Genomic DNA, 27,554 nt, shown 5'->3' on the forward strand with positions numbered 1-27,554 from the left:
ATCCTCTAGATCCTAAGAGGTCCTCTTTCAGAGAGCCCATTACGAGTTCGGCCAAGCCCACAATGCGGCGGCCAAGATACTCTTATTCACAGAACGGAAAGAGTTAAAAAATCACAAGCCTTAAAAAGGCTCCTTATTCCCAGAGAGTCCAAAACATTAAAATGGAATAATTTATTACTTTTTGTACATATAAAAAATAATTTATAGAAAAAAATAATAATATTTGAAGATTTAGTAATTGCCGAAAGGGTGCGCTCGTTCCCCAATAAGTAGTGCTGTCAACGATTGCTTGCAGCTGGTGGTTGTAAGTTTGTGCTAAGTTTTTATGTTGTAAACACTGAATTTCAGTAGAAGTTACTTTTAAGTAAATCTGTGTAATACGAAAGCACGTACAACTCGTCTAAAAGTGATTTCTACGTGTATTTTGAGTATAGAAACGTGACATAGTCCGTGCAGCCAAAGAATAGACGTGAGTCAGCTAGGCTGGAAGAGTCTATGTCAGATGAAAGGGATGGAAGGACACGTGACAGTTGACACGTGGATACCATCTCGTTTAATTTTAACGTTACGTTGTTGTTGTTTACTGATTCCTTTATTTAACACCGTTTTTCGACTATTGGGGACGTTTGAAGTGGATTATAACATGTATCAAGTTAACAACTGCTACTTTACACTCGTTAATATTAGACAAAAACTAAACACTTCAATAACTTAACAAACCGGCGAGAAATGATACACAAAATGTGAATGTTTTCACCCGTGTCAAACGGGCATCGTTGGCCAAACAGACTGCCGAGAAGACATTGGGTATTGCCGAACACATGCGTAGGGGAAAGGAGTGTATGACATAAGAAGAGAGGAGGGGGTCTATATTTTGTAGCAAGACTTCCAGGCGGTGGGGACGGACTAGATGTCGTGATAGTTTACGGCTGCGTTATGCTGGTGGCCTTGTAAATTTCCATTTGTTCTAGATGTTTAAGAATGTATGGTTTATGTACTTATGTAGGAGGTGTGTCTCATTGAAGTCTATCCAGATGCCAGGGCCAAATGTGTAGATAGCCAAAGCCGTATTGTTTATTGTTTAAACTTTTTTTGATTGATGTTTGATGTTCCTTGAGACAGATATGTAATGGGTGAGATGTACAGTACAGTACATGTATGTATTGCAAGTGGCGGTTGTAATGATGGTCAATGATGTGGATACTGTAGTGCCTGGCTGGTGATTCTTGTTGGGATGGTCTTTGGCGTTGCGGAGTAGAGAGGTGATAGCTTGGTTTCTGCAGAAAGCCAAATGACAATTGTTTCTTCGTGCAATTTCATTAAGTGTGGCAAGGGACTAGGTGATGGTCTTGAATTTTCTTTTTTCTTGAGAGGGTTTATTCAGCTTGATGGAAGCAGTGTTAGAAAGTCCCCTAATAATTTGCGGGGAATAGCCATGCTGCAAGGCTTATTGGGTGATAGAACGCAGCTCCTTCTCTCTTTCTTGTTTCTTAGAAGAATGGGAAAATGGTCTCCGTATTAAGGCTCTGAAAGCTGCCATTTTGAACGTGAAAGGATTGCAGGATGAGGCTGGGATGAAGGTAATGAGGTGGTGGGTTTCCTGTAGACTTGAGTAGACAGGCGTCCCAGTTTGTTGGTGATCTGGAGGTCCAGGAAATGAATGGAGTGGGTGTTGTCCTGTTCAAAATGGAGTACTAGGCCCAAGGGGTTGTGGTTAGTTGTCTGTAAGAAATAACCTATCAATTTTTTTTTAAAATTGTAAACATATCTGAAGAATTTTTAGTCTTTCTAAGCTTTATTATATTGTGGTGCTGTTTTAACGTTATTACAGTCATATTTGATAGGAATATTAAATGCATTAAAGATTTTAAAAGTCCTGCTCGAGGTTTTTCGGAAAGTTTGGTTTGTGAAACTCTGTTCTGTCAAATATACCATGAATTGTTGAACCGTAATGGAACATTATTCAATGACCTTTGACTCACCCTGGCAGAACTGTGACATCTAGCAAACTGGACTTAAGGGGCAGAGTTCCCACTATAAAATGGAAATGGAATTTAATTTGTAGACTATCGTTTTATATTTGCTTTTGCATGAGAATTAAATTTGTTAGAAATATGCACTTTAAATAGAGAGTTTTCATAAATAATAAATTATTTTTATTGTAGATAAAAAAGAATAAAGACAAATTAATATTAGAAAGGAAGTAGACAGGATGGAGAATGAAGAAATGCATTTTGTCATCAAGACCGAACCAGAATGGGGTTACATCAAGGAAGAGCTCGATTTGGAATTTGAAATTGATAACAGAAATGTTAATGTTACATGTGAACAGTATGATGATGTTACAATTGAAGAAGATAAAAAAGTAAATTTTATTCTAAAAGTCCCTAAATTTGTCTTGTCTTCATATTTTATATTTCATACCTAAGATCTGTCTGTACGTTTTCTTATTTGCAAGCTTAATGTATTTTTTGTTTTTGCAGATTCGTATCAAAACCGAACCCCAGTCGCCCACGTCTTCGGAAGTGAAGTTTGAATCTGATTTGTTGTTACCTGTGAGTGAATTTTTTCACTTTTTATTCAGTATTTTTTATTAATTAATTATAATAATAAAATTGTAATCATTATTACCTGAAATTATGTATATTTTTTTCAAATATTTAAATTATATTTTAAATATTAATTGTTTATTGTAGCTGGGTCATTCTGAAAAGTTACAGATAACAAAATTAAGTGTGATGCTTACATTTTTATTCCTGTTGTTCGGAATCCCTTGAATTATATCTGTACTTTACTACACTTGTGACATTAGGCATCTCTTAGGTAATGTCGACATCAATAATATAGTGTACATTGCCACTGCAGCAATATCATATGCAGGGTGCATAATAGTCTTTATACACTGGATGTGTGCGCAATGCATAGTCAGTTCTGGTATCGGGTTATTTTGCAGCCCAGGCAAAATAACCTGGTTCGAGTGCGTCTCTTATTTCACAAGTTGGTTATTTTTTACAATAAAATTTTAAATATAAAAAATAAAAATTATTTTGACACACTTTATTAATATACAATATGTATAATAAATGAAAATCAAATTTTAATTTTTCCTTTTTCAATTTTACAAAATTTTCTACTAGTTTTTCTTTAAATCTAGCGTATAAGCTCGCTCGTGTTCAATTGAAATTGTTGCCAAATCTGTTAACCTGTTTTGTAACATTGTTGTGTGCAAGTATGTTTTAACAAGTTTTACTTGCATGTTGTTGTTAATTAATTTATCGTTAATTCATTTTGGACAGTAAAATTAAATTAATAAATGTTTTAAAAATTATTTTCAACAAATTAATAGTGAGGTTGAGGCTGAAGTTTTAAATGCAAAAACATGTACGTTGGACGTTCAGTGCCGCTTTCCTGTAAGCCTGGAAGTTTGACAATGGCAGTTGGAAAGTCAGTGGAATCATGCTCGACATTCCAAATGTTATTGTAAAACTTCTAGGCTTACAGGCAAGTGGGATGAACGTCCGACGTACACATGTTTGCATTAAAAACTTCGGCCTCAACCTCGCTAATATTTAGTAAGTGATTATTGAAAATAAAATGAACTCCACTGATTGCTTGATACTTGGAACAACTTATGGAGATATTGAAACACATTACACGTTCGTCTTTCACAAATATTCTGAACAGATTATTATTTGAATATACAGTCAAATCCGTTTTTATGCGGTCTTTTTTTGTGTGATTTTTTTATTTGTGCGGTATAGTTTGCAACTAGTTCTCATGCGTTTCGTCATGTCTCACGTTGACTTATTATAGCTAAATAAACTTATTATTGCATAAATGAACTTATTATAGTAATATTATTGCATGAATATGCAAAAAATGAAATAATTTATTTTTTAACTCAACAAACATCACCTGGACAAAAATATGTAAAACAGACGATAGACAAGATGATGCAGTCAAGTGCTGACATCTGTCGTCAATAAATTTTACGTGTTTCAATTATGTTAATTAAACGTTCAAAGTGCTTTCACATTCCTGGACCATTAAGATAGGATTCGTTTCAAAGCGTAAATTGAAGTATATACTCTTCAAAGACTGCGTAGATTTGCACTATAGACTCTAGTATACCTTTTAAACACAGCCATTTATTGCTAATATTCGAAACGTTCGAATATTAGCAATAAATGGCTGTGTTTAAAAGGTATACTAGAGTCTATAGCATAAATTGAAGGTAAATGTACTGTATTATTTTTTTTATTTAGATATAAAATTTTAGGATTTTTATTTTATGTTTAGACATAATCCCTGAAAATGAATAAGGGCAAAAACAGAGCGAAGACAAAGGTAATTTCCTTAGAAACTAAGACTACGATTTTAAAACGAGTTATTTTCTATGTGAGACTTTTTTTATGTGGTCCCTATTCACCGCATAAAAACAAGTTTGACTGTATTTTTTATTTATTATGTTTTGGTTTCAGGTGTCTAATAACCTAACCTTGGGCTGGTCAGTGTTACCACATGCCAGACAAATTCTTCCCCTTTTTCCCACATCCTTTCCTGAAAATTCCACTTTATCGTACATTGTTTAAAAAGTGCCAAGTAAATCCTCACATAAACTAAAATGTTTCTAATTGACATTAAACAAAATAGGATTGTGTTTTGGGTTAAATTAATAGGTGTTGTTCTGAGGCAAAAATGAAATCTGTAGGGGATTTTTAGCAGTCTTTCTAAAAACAGCCTTTTTTTTAAAATTTTCTGTTTTAATTAATTTGAAAATTCTGTTATGATTTATTTACAAGAGAAGTTATAAAATACCAAAATTTAATATTTTAAAATGTTAATGTTTAAATTATTTATCTTAACTGAATTTTAAATAGCGGTAAGTTCAAATCATTCAGGTAAGGAACAAAAACATTCAATAGTTAAGTAGAAAAAAATGTTGTGTATGAGAGATAAGGAAAAAACAATTGATACCTAAATCATACATAACCATTTAATTTTGTTATTTTAGTGAGGTATGAACAAAGCATAGCTTGAAGTTTTGCACGCTAGGCGGTTGCCTAGTTTGGCTAAATGGTAGCGTTGGCCCTATGCACGACATACGAGACACAGTAACAAATGCAGCACAAAGACAAAGGAAAGTGAGAAATGCACATATTATAAATGAACACGTGAGAAATGAATGAGAATGTACAAGAAATACATATTTTACCCTCTGCAAGGGCACACTACATAGTGTCTAAATTGTCACTTGGTAATATTTTTATTAAGATGCCAATAAACGCATAATACTGGCAATAGCAAGTGGTTATAAAAGTCCTAGTCTACTTGTTTTGACATTCGGCATGAAATTGGATCACAAATCGCACTTTGGGGGAAAACAGCAGAATGTTTGGCTTCTGTGCAACGGGAGTCCCGTGCATCACACACTTAGGAATTTCACGGCATCACATGGCAAGTTTGGGCAGAAAAATAGGAAGTGATGTTGAGGAAGTTTTGTACAATGCTGCCCAGCGTTTCTAGATTGGGAGTTTTTATTGATGAACAGAAAATTTGGTGAATTTTTTTGGTGTAACTTTTTTCACTTTAACCTTTTCTTTAGTAGACTAAAACAAAAATTTTGACCTGACATAACTTATAAAATACTGTTTGAACATTGTAATCAAATGTGTTGTTTGGAATTATTCATTAAAAAATTATTCCTGACAAGGAAAGGGCCAGATGTTTGGGCTTCTGATTTAAATGAAACTTGGTAAGCATGTAGCCTTTAAGCACAAACAGCTTGTCCAAATAATAGGACCTACTTTTCAAACATTTCCAAAAAATGGGCCTCTGAATATTTAGCGTTTAGCTTATAAGTCTTTTAAAGTTTCCTGTCTTTGAGTGGTGATAGCTGATTATTGGATATGACATGAGTCACTAGAACTAGATGATGTAGGTTCAAACCTTCAGAATTGTTAACCTTATTATTTTATTACTTTACCACATCATTAGCATTATTATTATTTCACGTCTAAAGCTTATAAAACAAAAAATTAAATATTATGACATCATTTTCTACATTGTCTAGTTCCAGTGTCTTGCTTTTTATCCAATACTTAGCTATTGCCACTCAGAGATGTGAAACTTTCAAAGGCTTATAAGCTAAATGTTAAATTTTCAGAAGCTTTTTTTTTTTTTTTTTTTTTATTTTGAAAACTCTTGAGAAATCGGTCCTATTATTTGGACAAGGGGCAGTTTGCATTTAGGACCATGTGCTCACCAAGTTTCATTAGAATCAAAGACTCTAACGTCTGGCCCTATCATTGTAAGGGGGCAGCTTAATGTGTTACTTCTTTTCCCAGATGCCGAACTGATAAGGCTACCAGCACCTGCATTAATCGTCGGAACGTAGTGATGACTAATACTTGACTTCGTGCATTCCTTGTCAACAAAACTCTGGAATGAGTTGTCCGATCTTGATGAAATTTTCTTGGACGACTCATCATCACTCAAGGATGAACTGATTAAAATTTCAACTTTCAAAAATGATCCGTTTTTGTAGAACTGGAGATAGGGTTTTTCTTCGGTATGGATCATTTTTGAGAGTTGAAATTTTAATCAGTTCATCCTTGAGTGAATGTGAGTCGTCGTAGAAAAGTTCATCAAGATCGGACAACTCATTCTAGAGTTATTTTGTTGACAAGGAATGCACGAAGTCAAGTGTTAGTCGCTTCCTGCATGCACGTGTAGAAGCGTCATCTAGTGGTCAGAAAATATGACAAGCAGTAAAACGATAATTTTGAAAGATAAATGTTATCGCTAACTTGATACACAACAGATATAAAAATAGTTTTCTTATTAAAACGTTACATTTATACAAAATCAGAAATTATTAAACTTGCTTGGCAGCTGCTTCCTGCACACCGGTGTGTGCATATATTTTGAGTCATGCGAGTCGTGCTTATTTCCAATCAGTTTACAGGGCTGTAAATTGGCCGCAAACATTTATTGTGATTAAAGTTATTGCTGGAAAAGCACGAATGGTGTGTTTTCTATTTTATTGTCAAATCTCGAGTTATTAAAAAGGAACTTTTTTGAGTTGGCTACTTCTGGGGTACTTTTTTGAAAATTTTGGCTACAAACACTAAAAACATCTGGCAACGCTGCCTTGAATCAGTGATTCTGCTCTTCAGTGCCTGGACTTCAATTGAGTTTGTTTTTTATTGCCAAGTGCCAAATTTTGGAGTTCTGTCATACTAACAAAGGTAAGCCATTTACATTTTTGCTATGCCTCGTATGTCAAAACAGAGTGATCGGGTTAGGCGTGAGCGTCAAAGTTGTCATTGATTGATTTCGCAAAGAGGTGGTATAAAAGAGGTGAAAGGTTCATTTGTCGTAAGAAAGATGCAGTTGTCAGAATTTTTCCACGAATCAAGCTTGATACAGATCCTGACAAACAAGAACAGTTTTACAAACTCCAATGCATTCTCTACAATCCATTCCATGGGGAGTTCTGCAGTATTCTTGATAGAATTGGGCATGAAACATGGTTTGAGGCATATGAGAGGAGTGGCATTGGTGCAATAGAACAATTACAGTTTCCACAGCCAGAGGAAGAAGGCTTCCTTCTTGAGCGGATTAATGAAGACAATATACAGGAGCCATTTATGATTGCCGCTGGCTTCAGAGGTACTGCTGTCGACACAACCTTAGGCCATAGATTGGTTGATTTATCTCATGATTGGAATTCCATGCCCTCTTTATTCCGACTATGGATGATGTTTCTGAGTTCTTGAAGACATATAAGAATGCTCGAAGAAGGCGAGCAGAAATAGCTGACTGTCCCCAAGTTAACTTTTCATCTGACCAACGTTTAGTTTTAGATATTGTTGATAACCAAATAAAGTCTCTAACCCTTCAGTCTATTCATTGTGAGAAGAGATTGGTTATTCAAGGTAAGGCAGGGTTTGGGAAAAGCACTGTGATAAAGGAAATTGTTCGATGGGTCAGTTTAGCTATAAGACCTGGTGCTATGAAGATTTGTGCCCCCACTGGAGCAGCAGCAATCAATATTGACGGCTTTACGATCCATTCTCTTCTTCATCTTCCTGTCATTAGTATGAAATTTCGATCTCTAAATGGAGAAGCTGCACAGAAGTTCCAGAATGAGATGAAGTCACTCAAATTCATCATCGTCGATGAATGTCAATGATTGGTGCAAGAACACTTTACATGATCGAGAGAAGATTGAGGGAGATAAACTCCGAGAAAGATGAGCCTTTGGTGGATTCTTTATCTATTTGTTTGGTGATTTTCATCAGCTTCCTCCTGTTAAAGATACTTCTCTCTACTCAAATGTTTTTTACAATGTAATGTCCCAACAAGGTAGATTCGCATTTGATTCTTTTGAGAAGTTCATTGAACTTAGTAATTCTCATAGACAAAATAGCGCAGATAGTTCCTTCACAGATGTCTTACAACATCTAGCTTTGGGTGATTTCTCTGATACAGATCTGAACATTCTGACGACAAGAAATCAAGCCTGTTTATCCAGAGATGAACTCGATCAGTTCCAAATGGCAGTAGAGCTATATCCAACAAACGACCAAGTTAAACAAAGCAACGAAGACTGCTTGCAGTCAACTGGGTACCCTCTTGCTTATATAACATCTGAAAACACTCCAGATATTGCCCCGCCTTCGTCCAAAGATGACTCAGCTCTTGGTCTCTCCAAGTATTTGAATCTCTCAGTTAATGCCAGAATCGTGCTGAGAGTCAACTTATGGGTGCAAGGAAGTCTCGTCAATGGTTCACTAGGAACTATACGCTACATTATATATGCTCCTAATGCTCGCCCTCCAGCTCTTCCTCTGTTTATTTTAGTGGAATTCGATAGTTATTGGGGACCTTTCATCTATGGTAATCTGTTTCCAATAATCCCCATAACACGCTCTTCGAACGATGGCAGTATATCACGATCTCGTAGACAGTTTCCTCTTAATCTTAGCATACTCGATGACTATATATAAATCACAGGGATTAACTCTTCCAAAAATCAAAATAGATATAGGTAAAAAAGAGGCAGCTATCGGTCTTACTTATGTAGCATTGAGTTGAGTAAAAAAAATAACTGACATAATATTTTTAAAGAGTTACCGATTGACTCGTAGCGATCTTTATTGTAAGTCCAAAACCCATAGTGATAGACAGAATTTCATGAGACGTTGGCATAGCAATTAATTAATGGCTTATTCTGACTTTATATTTGTACCTTTAAATGATTCAATAAAAATCAAACATATTGTTGAGAACAAATGATTCTTTGTTTCTTTTTCCCCTCATAATTTAGAAAATGAAGGTGCGGGCAGCTTTGTTCCGACTACACGCTGATACAGTGTTACTTAACTAGTTAGTAAGTAGTTTTAATTACTGGTGGCGAAAAGAAATTTGAAGCTGGCAAATGGATGACGATATTTTAAAATTTTTCAGAGCAATCTCTGCATCTGTGCTTCATATGCAAGTTAGCATTTAATACCATTCACATACATGCCCATTTGTTCTAAATCATTTGCACTCTACAACTTTGTAATTTGACATTTTTCTTATTTTGTACATAATTTTCAAGATAGGACCACTAAATTCTGAATTTTACCATTAGAGATGTCACAGACAGTGTTACAAGACAGTGGTCTCGTCTTGTAGCGCATGGTCACTTAATTATAACTACAGAAAATCCTCATTAATTTGAACTCAGTTAGTTCAAAATTCATTGCTTCGTTACTGTCCTATTGGTCCCGGTTGCTGATATAGAGGTTTACCTGTTAAGGAATTCGGTTATTTCGAAATGAAAACTCTTTCTGAACTGTGATATGCAAGCATTACTCATTTGTTTAGATTGAAGTGCTTCCATACTATAAGAGAACAATAGACCAAGAACAACTCTGATCCAGTGGCGTAGCGTGGGTGTCAGCCGCCCAGGGCGGAGGAAAATTTTGCCGCTTCCTTATTTAGGTATTTTTACAAGATATTATTATTTATTGTGAAATTTTGCCGCCCCCTAAAAGTGCCGCCCGGGGCGGGCCGCCCCTGCCGCCCTCACTACGCTACGCCACTGCTCTGATCTGGTCAATATTGCTCTGCTTTTTACAGTAACACATTTTGGGTGTCACCTTACTCATGTATTACCCCTTTTTTTCTCTTATCTGTAAAATATGGCTGGTTTTCGGATTACGAGATTGGGCTACAGGTAGATTGAGATATTTGTAAGGCTCTGTGCTACTATATTTGGATGGTTTACTACTTTTTGGGCTACTTTAAAAATAATTTGGGCTACATTTTGAAGAATTCGTCTTTATGTTTTATAAAAACTATCTGGCAATTTGTGTGATTCTCACCAGACATGTTCTGTTTACCTGCAGTTTATTTATAATGTTTTAAATTATTAATTAACGAAAATAGTGCTCTGTATATATAGCTATATTCTGTTTTCTTAATAAACTACATTGGTTATGTGGCATTTAGCATATTGTACAGAAATATGTAAATCTCAGATAATTCAAAGTCGTGATTATTTCATCTTTTAAATTTTGAACTAATGAAGATTTCCTATATATATATATTGTGTTTGTAACTCTAGCTGTCCTGTGTTTGTCGGTTATGTCGGTGTAGAAGGATTTTACTATGCATCTTGTATACCAACTTTATTGTTTTTGCTATAACAACATGCATAGTGTATATTACAACTCCACAGATGCTGCTATAGCTATGTTGTTTGCAAATTGTGATTGCTCTTAAAGTAATGTTAATAACAATTGTCACAACTTCTTTGGCAATATGTGTTTACTTCACACATTGTTATGATAATAATAATAAGTGTGTAAAATTGTGAGTGTATGCTGCTATATACTCAGAAGAATGTTTTCTTTAGCATTTAACTACAGCTGACCCTTGATAATCCAACGCTTTTGTAATCCGACATGCTCAGTAGTCTGACACACCTGTCAAGGTTGCTGTAGTCCCTGTCCTGTTACGTGTCTGCTTGCGCAGAAAGATGTCGCGACATGAATCTCTCCACCCAATTCTTACACGATGACACACATTTCTTGTGTTTTCCGCGATCAGTTCTGTATGTACTGTATTATTTATGCCTGTACATACTGTATGTACATTTATTGGCTTCCATATTTCTTTTAATAAACATATTTTAGTTAATCGATATGGATGTTTCATTTCCATATTAACCTAGGCAGCATTTTACTCATAAAACATAGGAATATTGTAGGCTACTGCTAGCAAAACAATGCTAAATATGTAATCACTTTCGGTAATCCGGACACTTTTGGTAATCCGACACCCCTTTGGTCTCTGTCGGATTATCAAGGGTCAGCTGTATTAGATCTAATTAATTTTATTTTTAGTTGTAGTTTAACCAGCATGCCAGTAACTCCCGTTATATGCGGCATTCTGTCAACATGCTATATAATGGTACAGTTTAAGTGATGCTGTAGTAGAAAATAAAAGTAATTATGATACTGGGAGTGGTGATAATGAATACTTTTTGCTGATGATCTTTGCAGAATTTCATAAAAGAAAATTTATATATAAATAGGTGCTACTTAATGACAGATCATATATATGATGAAAGCCCATAAGAGCATAAGAGCTGAAAAATTCATATCTACCATAACTGCATAGGGGCAGTGGCATTGCACAATGCATTGACATGTAAATAAACCTACAGAGCAGTCAGTTGAGCAAAAGTACATAAGGTGTGTCCAAACAGTTTATGGAATGAAGTATTTTCAGAAAGTTTCTGAACAACAAAATACTATAATATATTGTGTTGTTACGAATGCACTTTGAATATAATTTTACAATAACTTAAACTAGTTTTAATATCAAGATGTATAATATCATATTTTACTGTGCTTTTTCTATCTAAATGCAGGAAAGGTACAGTAGAATTCATAAATAAAAATACGTTACAATTGAGTTACGTGTATTTCATATTAATAATAGGCTATATCAGGGGTGGCCAACAAGTCGATCGCGATCGACCGGTCGATCGCCAAGCCAATTTTGGTCGATCGCTAGCGATGTCTTGACTTAATGTATTATATTTGTAACCAAAGGCAACTATATGCATGCAGTTATGACTCGACTCATAAGCAGTGAGTGCACTTCGTACTGAAACAGTGTATAAACATAGTGTATATTTCACACTTCCCCCTCCCCACTTAGACTATGCCTATGACAACAAGTCGATCGCGACACATTTTTACGATAAAAAGTAGATCTTATGTGCACAAAAGTTGGCCACCCCTGGGCTATATTATATAGATAAGTCTAAGTGCTATGATGATCACATGTTTCTCAGAACATATCCTCGTTGTTAAGCAATATGTAATTGTATACTTAGCATATATTAACAAAAAAACAAGTACAATATTCATTCAGGAGAGGACCCAGATAGCTGCTAGATACAAGGTATAGCAATTAGTCATACAAGTCCAGAGATGGCGGAAAGTGACGCACGGACAACATGCAACTCTGGACCCACCTAAAAACAACAAAAAATTGATGACTGTAGACTCCATTAAAGATATGCAGAGGCTTGGTAGACCATATTCCATGCCATGCCTCTGCACAACTTTGACAGATTCTGCAGTTATCAATTTACAATGGCAATTTTTAATTGTTTTTGTGTTTCATGTTATCATTCATGTGTTACTTTCCACTGTCTCTGGACTGTATAATCATTTTCCATACCTCATATATGGCTGCTATCTGGGCCATATATGAGGTATGGAAAAGGTTTGAAAATAAGGAGGGAGTACCATTCATTCCGCATAACAGAACAAACAGTAACTGAAATTTCTGTGAAACACTGCAGAATCAACAAGCTTATTAAGTCAAGTGGAAGTTAATCATGTCTTAAAATAAAATTGAAGTAATTGTATACAAAATTTATATATATTCATAATTTATTATATTAATAATAATAATTTTAGTTATATTAAAATGATTTCGGGACAGTACAGAAATTTCTCTTACAACTATAAATACATATTTTTATGTGATAAATAGTAGTTTCTACTTTTCAAATAACAATACTCTCTGTTGTTGTTAGGAAAATCATGGGATTGTTCCTCATTCAAATTTCTCTAAACCCGCTCATATCGAAGAAAGCAACGAAAGTGTTAAAGGTATGTACCATTTTAGATGTGACGTATGTAGACTATGCATTGCTAATAAGAGGGTACTCAAATCGGTTTTCTTTAATGTACTGCTTTCGATCAGTTATTTCATTCAAAAATCATGTATTTGAATTTATGTATTCAGAACCTTTTATTCTGGTTAGAAAACAGGGTTGTCCAAAAATCGCTGTTTAAAAGTAATTTTACATGCAGTTTCCTTCCTAACAAAGCTTACAAAACTTATTGCTAACGAGGCATTCTAATATATTGTTATGCGTTCTCTGGTATAAAATCGAGTTGTTGTCCGAACATGCAAAAGCTTTTGCTTCAGTTAACAAGTTTTCAGACCATGCGTGCACATTGTATTTCCTATACAGTCAAATCTCTGGTTTCAAACAACTCACTTTCTGAACAGAATTTTGAACTCATCATTGCCAAACAAGCTACTTGGCAAGAGCTGCCCACCAAATTAGAGAGAGACAGATGGTCAATTCCCTATACTTCCTATGTTAAAGAAAGTCAATAGCCCAACCAATCAATGACAGGACTATTGATTCAGAAGTTGGTGACGAGATTGTTTCGTGTCATTAGACATCACAACACAAATCATCGATGACGATGCTATTTAAGTTAGATTTCAATGGAAACGTACTATTACTGTTTTTTGGTACGTGCTGCAGTTGAATCTAAACCAAGTTAATTAATAAAAACTACATTAATTGACATTCACGTAATGTAAATAGCATCCAAGAAATCTGTTTAAAAGGTGCTTAAGTCAAATTAAATGACAAAAATTTATTAAATAATATAATTTATTATTTCTCATTATTGTATAATTGGCATTCAGTATTATATTTAAAAGTATTAATTAAATGTATGAACTTTTAATGAATGTTTTGTAGAAAAAGCTGGTATCTGCAAGTCATAAAAAATAACTTTAATTAGCATATAAAAATATTACTGCTAAGTTTTCTGAATTTTGAGGAAAAGTGAACAATGGGAATTTATTTCTTTCATAAATTCCTCAATTTTTCTTGTGTTTTGCATTATTTCTTTTATTTTTTTTAATTCCATAAGTCACTGTGGGACCTAAGAAAGCTAATGAAAGTGTGGAGGTGAAAAAGAAAAAAATGAAAACAACAATAGAGTTGAAGAAAGAGATCATACGGAAGCACGAAGGTGGAGTTCGCGTCTCGGATCTGGCTTTGCAGTTCGGCTTAGCAAAGTCGTCGATCTGTACCATTCTGAAGAACAAGGAAGCAATAAAGGATGCTAACGTTGCCAAAGGAGTGACTGTAATCACCAAGCAAAGATCACAGACCTTAGAAGAAGTGGAAAAGTTGCTTCTGATTTGGATCAACGAAAAGCAGTTGGCCGGCAACAGTCTTTCGAAGGCTGTCATTTGTGAGAAAGCAAGGCTTTTGTACCAGGATTTGCTCAAGAAAACCCCAGGTTCAAGTTCTGAGATTAATGGGTTTAAGGCTAGTCGAGGCTGGTTCGAAAAGTTTAAGAAACGAAGTGGCATACACAGTGTGGCTCACCGCGGAGAGGCTTTGAACACGAACAAAAAAGATGCGGAAGACTTTGTGAAAGAATTCTGTGCTTATGTGGCTACAGAGGGTTTTATCCCCCAACAAGTGTTTAATTGTGGTGAAACTGGACTGTTTTGGAAGAAAATGCCAGACAGAACATACTTAATGCAGGAGGAAAAGGCTTTACCAGGAGACAAGCCTATGATGGACAGGCTAACTCTTTTGCTTTGTGGAAATGCTAGTGGTGATTTTAAGGTGAAACCATTGCTCGTTTATCATTTGGAGAACCCCGATGTGTTTAAGAGGAACAATGTTATGAAAAATAAGTTGTCTGTCATGTGGAGGGCTAACAGTAAGGCCTGGGTGACCAGACAGTTTTTCTTGGAATGGGTCCAGGAAGTTTTTGCTCCTAGTGTGAGGAAATACCTTAATGTAAATAATTTGCCACTGAAATGCCTGCTTTTGTTGGACAATGCTCCTGCCCACCCCCCAGGCATGGAGACTGAATTACTGGGGGACTGTGACTTCATCATCATGAAGTTTTTGCCTCCTAATATTACTTCACTGATTCAACCAATGAACCAACAGATCATTTCTGACTTTAAAAAGTATTACACTAAAGCTCTCTTTCAAAGGTGCTTTGAGGTTACCTCTGACACAGAGTTAACTCTTCGTGACTTTTGGAAGAACCATTTCAATATTTTGCTTTGCTTAGGTCTTATTGACAAGGCCTGGCAGCAAGTTACTTGCAGGACCTTGAACTTGGCCTGGAAGAACCTCTGGCCTGATTGTGTTACAGTGAGTGACTTTGAGGGATTTGAGACAGAGACTGATGGAGTTGTTGATGACATAGTGTCTCTAGGGAAAAGCTTGGGCCTGGAAGTCAACAATGCTGAGATCGAAGAACTGGTGAAGGAACACAGTCCCGAGTTATCTACCGACGAACTTGAACTCCTTCAGAAGGAGCAGCAGAAGGAAGTGCTCAAGGATATACCTTCGGAGGAAGAGGAGGGAAGGGAGGATGTTCCTATTGCTCTTATTAACAAAATGTGTGCAAAATGGAGTGAAGTGCAAAGTTTTGTTGAAAGGTATCATCCTGATAATGCAGTAGCAAGTCGTGTCATTAATCTTTTCAATGACAATGCTATGTCTCACTTCCGTAACATTGTCAAACGTAGACAAAATCAAATTTCATCAAATAGGGTTTTAGTGAAAAAGAAGCCTAATGAGTCGCAGGAAAAATCTGCTACGAAGAAGCAGGAAATCCAGGAGGTAAGAGAAAAAACTCCCGAAGTGAAGTTACTTGATGCTGTTCTGGATGGGGACTCACCTTCCAAGAAATAACATTCCTACCCTTCCATTTCCTCTCCAACCTCCATTTGCACCATCAAGACTTCTCAGTACAGGTAAGAATTAATAAAATTGTCTTTCTTATCTATAACTTTATTCCTTATTCAGTTGGTATGTTCTAACATAATAATACTTTGCATTTGTAGGCATTTTTACCTATGAAATACAGCTAAAAAGGTAAAAAAAAAAAAAATGCTTTATTTTGGTGGTCAGGAACAGATTAATCCATTATATATTGTCTCTTATTGGAAAATTTGTTTGTTTTGTATAACAGATCTGTTTTAGAACAACTTTTAGGAATGAATTATGTTCGAAAACAGAGGTTTGACTGTATTACACGAAAAATGGTTTGTCGATTCTGTCCACAGATTGTTTTGCCTCTGATTGCAAGGCATCAACTTTATAAAAGAATTAAGTGTGATTTACACTGGGTGCGAAAGCGAACAGAGCAAACGAGGTGAGCGAAGTGAGTTGTAGTTTTGCACTTTTATCAATAAATGGCATTTTTAAAAATTTGATATATTGCAGCTGCTATGTTAACATTCTTTTTCTTTACTATGTTGTGTAGGCTTATCAAAATTAAATTATATACCAGTATTATTTTCAATATGGATCTTTTTAATTATTGGGTGCCATTTATTTTTTTCCTGCTGTTAATCAAGAACTCTAATTGAGATGAAAATGTTGCTTTCATTCACTTGTGCTTGCCAATGCACCCAAACTGTTTGCATATTATAGCATATCGCTATAATACATAAAAATTTTTAACTCGCTTTGCAAGGCTGTGTGCGCTTTTATTTCATCAGTAGCTCTCTTTGCTTTGCTTTACATTGGCTTTATGTTTTGCGTCCTACGCGTCCAGTGTAAATCGCGCTTTAATTTTACAAAAGGTCCGATTCAGTTTTTTGAAAAAGTACCGATTAGAATCTGGAAAGTAATTACATTTAAATTAAATAAGTAATGAATTAAGTACAGTTGATGAAAACTTTGGCTCATTTATAGCAGTTCATGTGTAATATAGTTGAAGAGTTGCCACAATAATATAGGGAAAGGCTTGAATTCCAGTCATAAAACTTTAAGTAAAACAATCTATTATTTGTAAGTTTAAAAAATCGTTTCTAAAACTGATTGCAAAACGTGAGAATTGCCATCCATATTCGGTGTAATACACTGTTTATCGTTGGTTAATGTTACCTTAGGTAGCCAAGATGGCGGCTCGTCTCTGAAACGATGGGGACGCACGTACTAACCTAACCTAACCTATTCTGATAAATTACCATAATTATTGCCAACCAAAATATTAGAATAGGTTAGGTTAGGTTAGTACATGCGTCCCCACCGTTTCAGAGACGAGCCGCCATCTTGGCTACCTAAGGTAACATTAACCTTATAGTTTAACATTTTCGGGTCTAACCTTTTAAGTGCCATGACTTTGTTGACTTTTTTAAAAATCTATTGTGTTTGAAAATGAATAGCTTCAATGGTTTCTATGACTAATCCATATTAAAGATCATTCTTTCCCATTTAATTTGATATATAATAAGTAAGTATTTGTTGATACACATTTAATTGTTTGTAATATAATGTATACAAATGCAAAATCAAATTTTTGTATACAATTATTTTCTGATTCAGTAATTGTTTATTTTCATTTTATTTATTGTTTTCAGTTCTGCGACAAAGATATATGATGATAGTTTTTGTTTTATTTTTATGCCATTTCGGTAAATATGAAGATTTGCACACTAAAAAAGTACATTAATTCCCAATAATTTGATGTTTATACTTATTTGTATTTACATTTTAAAAGAGTTAAACATGAAATTATTTAATAGTAATAGTAATAACTTCAACAGATCAATAACAACTAACAAGAAAATTATCATACGGGCGTTAAACTACGTAAAAATATCGCTATAATTACTAGTAAAATTTGTACATAGTTTAACACCCACATGATAATTTTACTTAAACTTTAACGATAAACACACGGTCTGGACATGATACCACAATGCATTGCAGCAGTTGCCATATTGAGTCGTTTGAGGCGTGTGCAGTGATTTTAGAGCAAATCTGATTGTTTGTTTGTTTCGATCTCAATTAGTTGGATTTCTTGTTCCAGGATAAAGCTCATAAAAAAATAGAAAATTGCAATTACCAAGTAATGATCCTAGCTCCTGTCAAAGTAATCCCCTCAGCTATCTATACACAACTGCCAATGTTTCTGGAGGTCTTGGAAGCAAGCAAAGAAAGCTTCAAGTGTAATGCTTGTTAGCTCCTGTTCCTTTCGGTTGCTTTACAAAATGTCCCTTTTAGTTGTAACCAGGCCCGCTGTAAGTGGGCGTGCAAGGCGTGCACCGCATGCGGGCGACACGTCCAGGGGCAGCAAATTGGTATTGCTGGCAAGCTCAGCATAGGTAGTCGTAGTTAATTAATTAATTAAACAGGGGCGGCATAATCGGTATTGCACACGAACGCTCAAACAGCTGGCGGCGCTACTTGTTGTAACTCTTTGTCAGAAAAGTGTGAATTTTTTTTTGTTGCCGCGAGTGAAAAAGCAACTGAAAGGGACATTTCATCAAGATATCACAGATATCAAATGGACTGTGACAATTGAGCTAACAAGCATTACACTTGAAGCTTTCTCTGCTTACTTTCAAGACCTCCAGAAACATTGGCAATTGTGTATAGAAGCTGAGGGGACTACTTTGACAGGAGCTAGGATCATTTACTTGGTAATTGTAATTTTATATTTTTACGAGCTTTGTCCTGGAACTTTTCTGACAAAGGATGTATATATATTAAACATGGTTTGGTGTTCAGGACCAAATTGTAAAAATTCGACAGCCAAAGGTGTAAGATTGTTCCGTTTTCCCGATGACAGTTCCAAGAGAGGGATAATTTAACAGTTAAAATAAGTAATGGTTTATTAATGATTATATACAGAGGAAGCAGATTTATTGGAATTCAATAATAATAAATTTTCATCGTGAATAATTGAAGAAATTCTGCCTTAAAGATTTCTGTCACAAGGTTGACATTGTATTGTTTGATAATGTACTCAATTTTGTTAATGTACATTAAGAATAAACATGATCTACTTACATTTTAGAAGCTTTCTTTTAACAAATGTTTTTAGGACATTAAACATTGCTTTTTTAGATTTAAAAAAAATATATATATTTATTCAAAGAAACCACATAATATTATCATAAAAAATATTCACTAATCAATAATTTTTCAGAAACATCTTACTTATATTAATTAAATTATTGTTATTATTTATTAATTGTCGTAAAGATTTCTGCTGTATGAGATTTGTAATATTACATATAATAAATGATTACTTGGGTAGAAGACTATAGAAAATTATTTTCCCTTCTAGTTGATGTTTTCCTTTAGCGGGAACGTCAGCCATACAAGATTGCTTGAATACATTCAATAAGAAAAATTCAAATAAAATTTAGTACATAATTATTATTGCTTTTATAAGTTCATATTTGGATACAAATAATGCTATTTGCTGCATATTCAGTGTGAACATGTTGCATTTTTCTGAGGTAACAGTTTTACTGAAATTGGAAAATACAGTGTCGGGTTACTACTAGAGATTTAAATATTTTGTTGTTAAGTTAAAACAAACATCCAGTATATAAACTTCTTTAATATTTAATACTTGTTATAAAATGTCTGCAATGTGCGTCATTAAAGTGGTTTTAATTAACCCTGTTTAAATTACATTAAAAGATGGTTTTCAGATCGGTACTAGTCTATAGACTGTGGTAAAGTTTTAGTTTTCTGACAGGTTTTATAAGAACATTACGTAACTTATTAAATAGAATAAATGTTATAATATGTTGTTTGTGGACTGAAAACACACTTCAAAATAAAATATAGTAATTGAATTCTATTTTATCTTCACGACTAGGTGCATTAATAGATGCAAGGCATTTTTACATCATCTTTATTCTGGATCTTCTGTAGGCCGATACACGTTTCAGGCAAAGGCCCATCATCTGTCGGCTGCACAATAAGACACATTGTAAAGTACTATTTTTAGTATCTTAGGAAACCGACCCTAACTGCGGCCAGTAAAACTTCCGTTAACCTAATGGGTACTTTACGCGGATTCGAGATTAGTGTGCTAGACCTGGGCTTTTATGCGTGCACCTTAAATATTAGTAAGAATAACGACAAATATCAAGTCAAAGCAAAATTTTCAAATATATTTAATTAATAAATCGAATTTAACTATGTACAATTGTCTATAATCCAAAACAAAATTTATTAACGAAAATCAACAAGTCAACCCGACAATAAAACTCAGCTACTTAGCTTAACTTAATCTTAATTCCCCTTTGAAAATTTGACAAATCAAATACTTAAGACTATGAACAAAATCTCTTACGAACTAAACGTCTATCCATCACCTCACTATACTAGGAACCTATTTCCTCAATCCGTTCACTATCGTCAAATCGAATTCCTCTTTAAACCCTTGGATCGCCTAATTCTCACTCGGGACTTTGATCAGGAATCATCTCGCTCAGGAAATCACCTCGCTTTGGAAATCACCTCCCTCTGGAAATCACCTCGGTCGTCTTCGGTTAGCGTGCTGGTTTTATGCTGTGAGGTTACGTCACAATTCAGCTGTGTCACTCCTCTTATTTACATTCTTAGTTTTTCTAACATCAAGTTTTTTTCTTTCTGGCAGCTTTAACTTTCTGACAAAATCTTACAAACCATTTACAAAGTACTTAGCACAATTTTCTGGGATGTTTTATGACGGTTTAGTAAGTATTTCTTTGCTAGTGAGTGTGGGGATTCCCCCTCCATTTTTTCTGCGGACTGTTTATTTCCGCTGGGCAGCGCAAGTGCGCGAGATTCGTTTTCCTACGGCGCTCATTCTTTCGTGAGTTGGTTTATTATCTTCTTTTTTGGTTACTAATAAGAGAGTGGTGGGGAACCTTTGTCCTAACTAAACATAGGCCCCAAACAAAATATAATAAAACGAAAAAATAATAAAATAAAAATAATGCTTGGACTCAGTTCCTCACAACATTATAAATTTCTTACAATACAATGTTTTATCGTGACAAGTTACGACATGCCATGACTTGTGGGATTTCCCTTAGGTGGTGTTGACACGTATACATTCTGTTTAAAAATTACTTATTTACAAGTAAAATTTTTTTTAAAATACCATTGCATAATAAAATTTTACCTGTAAATAAGTAATTTTTAAATGGAATGTATACGTGTCAACACCACCTGAGGAAAATCTCGCAAGTCGTGGCACGTCGTAACTTGTCACGATAAAACATTGTATTGTAAGAAATTTAATACTTACTAAACCGTTATAATGTGTCTTATTGTGCAGCTCTTGTCCGTAACGTGTATCTGCCTATAGAAGATCCAGAATAAAGATGATGTAAAAATGCCTTGTGTCTACTAATGCACCTAGTCGTGAAGATAAAAAAGAATAAAAGGAAGACACGGTATTGAAGTACATAATAGTAATTGAAATTAAAACTTTCAGTCATTTAAATTAATATTTCATAATAATTGAGAGTAATGTAACAGTCAAATTGCTTATTCTAATGAATAATTGCTGCTTAATAATCATTTTATTATAAAATAAACAATAAATAAAGTTGAAGTTGATATTTCTATTTATTGATATTGCCTTCTGTTTAATAAATTTTTATAAATATACTTATTTAATTCTCTAAAAAGTTTCTATATGCATAAGAAAGTTCCTAAATAAAGGAAGTTATTATCTCTTGCAAATACTTTGGAAGGTTTACTTTACATAATATATAGTTTTGGTCAAGAGAAAAGAAAACAATCCTCATACCGGTACTCCAATATCCAATATCACTTCTTAAGCCTTTTAAATTTCCGGTACTCCATACGAAAATTAACAACTAATTAACTAACGTTTTCGATTGCCTCCGCGATCTTTGTCAGGTTTTATCGACGGTTTTGAAATAGAATGCAAATAGAATTCTTTCAAAATTCAAACGATCGAACCTCTCTTGCGTGCAATAATTGCGAATGATCTAACATGCAATTAATCTCCCTGATATCATCGTAAAAATGTCTCTGTCCATCCGTACAGGAATACTACACTATTCTGAGATGCTACCATTGCAGGTGCATTTCGGATACATACCGCCACGCATATGATAATATGTTGCCATCCTTGAAATTAATACATTTCCCCGATTTTGACGCCTTGTAAATCTCAAGGGTCTCCAAGACCCTGATGCGGTCCGTGTCGAATGATGTTTTAACGAGGCTGGTTTTATCAAAATCTGCCTTTATATCGGGGTCGGTGGCGTACATCGACAGGGCGGTGGTGTGTCTTTTTTTTGGCAACGTCATATTTGTGTTCCGAGATCCTTCTTTGAACGGACCTCTTGGTAGATCTGATGTATATTAGGTCCCTTTGGGACCTGTGATCCCTTATCGGGACACTATATACCCCTGGTGCTCTTAGAAAATCCGGCTTGTCTTTGGTGTTCCTGAGTAGCGAATAGATCGATTGGGTTCTTGAGTACGCCAAATTGGTGCCCTTCTTCCGCGCTATTTCCTTGTATAGGTCCTGCATACCTCTGTTGTACTGGACCACCGTGCGCTGGTTCGGCCCCGAATTGGATCTATCCCGTGCCACTGAAGCGCGAAGTGCCGTGTTTGTGATACGGAAGTTACGCGCTAATCTACGGACGAGATCACGTCTGTATCCATGGCTAGCGGCTATGTCTTCTATGTGTCCCAGCTCTGTGAGCGTGTCCTCCCATTTAGAATTATGAGTGTACGCCCTCCTAACTAATGCCCTGAACGCCGCAATCTTATATGGATACGGGTCTTCAGACCCAGCAGGTATGTACATAGGTAGGTAGTCGGGCTTGTAATACACTCGCGTTTCAATACTGTTTACCTTGAGTTGAATGGCGACGTCTAAAAAGTGCACATCGGTGCCCGATAGTTGATCTAGTTTAAGCGTTAGCTCATACGGGTTGTCATTAACACTGCGCAGAAAATCATGGACGTTCGGCTTGTTCTTCCGTCGATAAAACCTGGCGAAGATCGCGGAGGCGATCGAAAACGTTAGTTAATTAGTTGTTAATTTTCGTATGGAGTATCGGAAATTTAAAAGGCTTAAGAAGTGATATTGGACACGAGAAAAGAATCGTTTTCTTTTCTCTTGATCTAATTTTAATTTATAAAAATGTTTGCTCTGAGCTCCTGTTTGCAATATGTGTAATGTAAAAATGCATGTGAATATAGAAAATTAAATAGATTCTTATTTTAACAAATGTCTCCAAATTTCTTCTCTAAATTAAACTATCTTCTTACCAAATTACTGGAATAAATCACACACCATCAAGAATCTTTAAAGTCCAGTAACAGAAATTTTAATGAAATATGTTTGTTCTACACATCCTATTTCGGAATTTGGTTGGTTAGAAACCTGAAGCAGACCTTGGGTAAAGTTGAAAACATTCGTTTTCATTACAATTTGTGTTACTGGACTTTAAATGTTTTTGATTGTGTGTGGTTCTTCTCTAATTTTGCATTTCAAAACTAAATAAATTTACCCTCGTACTTTATTTTACGAACCATTGGCAGCTTTTTATTTTGAAACCTATTTAGTTAATGCCTTTAATTATATGTCAAAGTAATTTCTAAATGAAAACACACTCTATTTAAAATTATAAAAGGAATTCCGTGGCTAGGACTTGAAGGAACGTGCAGTTTACAGCACATAGATAGCATGAAATCTATGTTATGTCCTTGGAGCTACAGACCCAATATGGTGGCTCCGTAGGGAACATTGGTGTCCCGACCTTGTGTTTATAGACCTTGATTTAGGAAAGGATGATGACCGTAGGAAATACAAACTGACACATTTAGACCAAATATTACGAAAAATTATTGGTATATTGCTGGGTTAAAGGTCATTTCCGTATCTTTCCTATTACACAGATTAATACCAGAAAGTGTTAATTTGTAAAAGTGAAAAAGTAACTTGTTTTATTGACAACAGTTGTGCCCAGTATATATTTAATATATGTTTAGCCTGTGTCCACAGACTAAATATTAATATATTCTTAAACTAGGATATTGCGTGACTTTGTCACATTGCGATAGAATTGAGGGGAGAGCCAGATAGAAAAAAGCAATTCTTGCACTTATTGGGCACAGAAGAGGTAATACTTCTTCCTGATGTCACAGACAAGCAAACCTTGCACTTGCCTCCACAAAAAAGGCTATATATGTGGCTAGAGCATTTGGCACCAAGGACAAAGTGAAATATGGTGCCTTCTGGATATGTCTTTAATTAGTCTGTTATTAATTTAAAAATTATAAAATCACTTTCTATTAATATATTGCATATAATATTTCATAATTTTTTGTATTTGTGTGTGACAGTTTTCTATGAATTTATTAGTTTGCCTATGTTAACAATTTTGGAATTTTGGCAACCCATCATTTAAGCAACCAGGCACATATTCCCTCTGCTCTGCCTTTCCACAATCCTGCTTGTATCTGCTAGCCACAGGAGAAGTGATCCTCACAGCTTCTGGCCATGGGAGATGCAATTCTTGCACTTTTTGACATAAAGAGACAATTCAAGAACAAAGTATTTGCCACTTGCTTTGTTTTTGTGATTTATTGGTTTTTTGCACCTACTTTCTCTTCAATGCATGTGATGCTGTTTTATATTTTTCTCCCCTAAACTCCATTAGGCAGGCTTAGTCACATTAGGGAGCAAGTACATTGTCATTTTGGAATGTATTTTGTACAGGTACTCCTCACTTCACGACCGAGTTCCGTTCTGATGACTATGTCGTTAAGCGAATTGGTCGATAAGCGAGGAGCTTGCGCCGGGAATATAGGATCGCTGTAAAATTATACAAATTATGCAACAAACTTCAAATTTATTCATAAAAAGACTATTATAGTACGCTATTAGCCGATCATAGTACACTTAGTGCACATGTCACCATTCACCACTGACCGACACTCAAGCTGAGAAAGGGGATTCCCCAAATTGCAGGTCGAAACTCGATTGGTCATAAGTGCGAGTGGTCATTAAGCAGATAGGTCATAAAGTGAGGAGTAACTGTATATGAAAGAAGTCATAGATTTCTATTTTTTACTTTTAAATGGACCCTCATTACATTTTTGGATTTCTCACCATAATTAATGGAAAATAGCAGTTTCACCAAAATTGACCCATCAAATTTTGGGAATGAACTCAATTTCATAAGTAAATAGAAGACGTGCTAGCAACCTTGGGACATGGCCTGATAAACTGGTGTGATCCATGCGATATTGTTTTGTCATGCATGCTATGACCTCGTATCTCATAAACTAAGTCATAGATCTCTATTTTCTATAATGTTTTTGAATTCCTCATTGCAATAAATGGAATATGGCAAAGTTTTTCAAATTGATTGATTAAATTTTGAGATCTCAAACAATATTGTAAACCACATAGACACGGCTTTGCTAACACTCTGCCTCAATTATCCAACAATTTCTTGTATTGTCATCGAATATATCCACATGGATTGTTCATTGTATGCCATTATCTAGCTATAACAAACTTTTATTCCACTACAGCATCTACTTTATGTTCCTCAAAGTAAAATATATTTTATCTACATTTCAGCTTTAATTTTCTACATACTAACACTTAAATTAGTATGCTTTATATACAATTTTAAATATGTAAATTTTATAATTGCAGAACATAAAACAAGACAGGAACAAGAGAATGAAACCAATGATGCAGTTACTATACCAATCAAATCAAGTGATATCTTCAAGAACAGTGTTATATCATCTCTATTACAGATATATCGGCAATATGAATTGTATAAAACAAGACCTACAAAGAGATATTCACTTAAAAAGTATCAGTGCAGAATTTGTGCAAAGAGTTTTTCTTACAAACAAATTTATGCAAATCATCTTTCCAACCATGTGGGTAAAAGATCTTTCTCTTGTAATGTCTGCATGAAAGACTTTTTCTTCAAGTATTATTTAGAGAAACATAAAGCAGAACACGCAGACAAAAACCTTTATTTCTGTTGGATTTGCAAAACAAAGTTTCGGTTTGAGTTGGATTTAATACATCATCAAAAGAAATATCACTGTAAAAATATAGATTATAAAAAAATATATCAGAAACGTTCAGCAACTGATGCAAAAAATTCCAAACTGAAACCCTTTCAGTGTCATATCTGTAAAAAACGATTCAAACTGAAAACAGTTCTTGCACAACACAAGAAATATCATTCCAAAGACAGACCCTTTCAGTGTGAATTTTGTGGAAAGACATTTAAAGTTAAAGGGGATTTACATGCACATCGAATAAGCCATTCTAAAGAGAGGCCTTATCAGTGTGATATCTGTAAAAAGTCTTTCAAAATGAGAAAATACTTAGCGGGACATTTGAAATGCCATTCCGAAGAAAGGCCATTCAACTGTGAAGTCTGTGGTAAAGATTATAAGTTCAAGTCTAACCTAATGGTACACATTAAAAGTCACTCGGAAGAGAAACCATTTTGTTGTGAACTATGCGGCAAGAGTTTCAAGCTAAGGTATCGTTTAGTAAACCATCAGCTGTCGCACACTAAAGGGAAACCATTTTTCTGTGACATCTGCAAGAAAGGTTTCAAGTTGGAATCGAGCTTTCTCCTTCATCAGAAATCTCATTTTACCGAGAAACCATTCCAATGCGAAATCTGTAAAAAGTGCTTTTCGCAGAAAAAACATTTAGATGCGCACAGGACTTACTATTCGGTTTCAAGGTTGGTTTCATGTGAGTTCTGCGAAAAGAAATTCATTTTAGAAAATAATGATTGCTGCTTTAAGGATAATCCCACTCAGTGTGAAACTTGTATAAATAGCTTAAAGACAAAAACCATTACTGTCAGCCACGAAATGTATCAGAGCCAGGAAAACCATTTCCAGTGTAAATTCTGTGAGAAAAGCTTCAAGACAAAGAAAGGCTTGGCCAAGCATCAAAAATATAATTGTAGTAAGAAATACTTCCATTGCGAACACTGTAGAGCAACATTTAATAAAGTTTCGGAGCTGCGATTCCACGAAAAATTCTGTAGCAAAGCATCGGAAATGGTTTGTCAAACATTCAAATCACAAATTACATTACAGAATTCCAACGAAAAAACTGTTGCAGCACACGAATATTTTCAGTGTGACGTTTGCAAGTGTTACTTAAACGAGAGAGATATTTTGGAGCATTGGAAGAGCCACCAAATACAGAATTCTGAATCAGTAATGTTTGTTTTACCAGTAATCCAACTGAACAGTGATGCGACAGGCATTGCACCATCCAATGTAACTCCTGTGCCATATTAATTCAATGCCAATACTTTAACCAAGAGAAATTGTATAAATTGTAATATATGCAAAGTTTATTAATAAAGTTATTTTTTAGGAAATTTAATAA

General features: G+C 34.9%; 1 protein-coding gene across 5 annotated transcripts; it reads left to right on the forward strand.

Annotated features, from left to right (window-relative positions):
- Positions 1-237: 237 nt before the first annotated feature.
- On the forward strand, positions 238-27,554 carry LOC136981714 (tigger transposable element-derived protein 1-like). Of its 5 annotated transcripts, XM_067278061.1 has the most exons (7): positions 238-304; positions 2,166-2,365; positions 2,484-2,555; positions 13,115-13,190; positions 14,259-16,119; positions 16,210-16,240; positions 16,338-16,511. In XM_067278061.1, the coding sequence occupies exons 2-5, from the start codon at positions 2,213-2,215 to the stop codon at positions 16,055-16,057; spliced, it is 2,100 nt and encodes a 699-aa protein (XP_067134162.1). In that variant the 5' UTR covers positions 238-304; positions 2,166-2,212; the 3' UTR covers positions 16,058-16,119; positions 16,210-16,240; positions 16,338-16,511. The 5 variants fall into 5 exon arrangements, with proteins under 5 accessions (XP_067134162.1, XP_067134160.1, XP_067134163.1 ...); XM_067278059.1 differs by lacking the exons at positions 16,210-16,240; positions 16,338-16,511 and adding an exon at positions 25,827-25,958; XM_067278062.1 differs by lacking the exon at positions 16,210-16,240.

This window comes from Centruroides vittatus, unplaced genomic scaffold (assembly GCF_030686945.1).
Source record: "Centruroides vittatus isolate TY-2023 unplaced genomic scaffold, ASM3068694v2 contig_79, whole genome shotgun sequence".
In the NCBI taxonomy this organism is placed as follows: domain Eukaryota; kingdom Metazoa; phylum Arthropoda; class Arachnida; order Scorpiones; family Buthidae; genus Centruroides; species Centruroides vittatus.

Bases quoted from the DNA above. Each gene is read 5' to 3' on its own strand.
- LOC136981714 (XM_067278059.1), top strand. From the start codon at position 2,213: ATGGAGAATGAAGAAATGCATTTTGTCATCAAGACCGAACCAGAATGG. The intron at 2,556-13,114 runs GTGAGTGAATTT...TGTTGTTGTTAG, and splicing joins AATCTGATTTGTTGTTACCT to GAAAATCATGGGATTGTTCC. The intron at 13,191-14,258 runs GTATGTACCATT...TAATTCCATAAG, and splicing joins AAGCAACGAAAGTGTTAAAG to TCACTGTGGGACCTAAGAAA.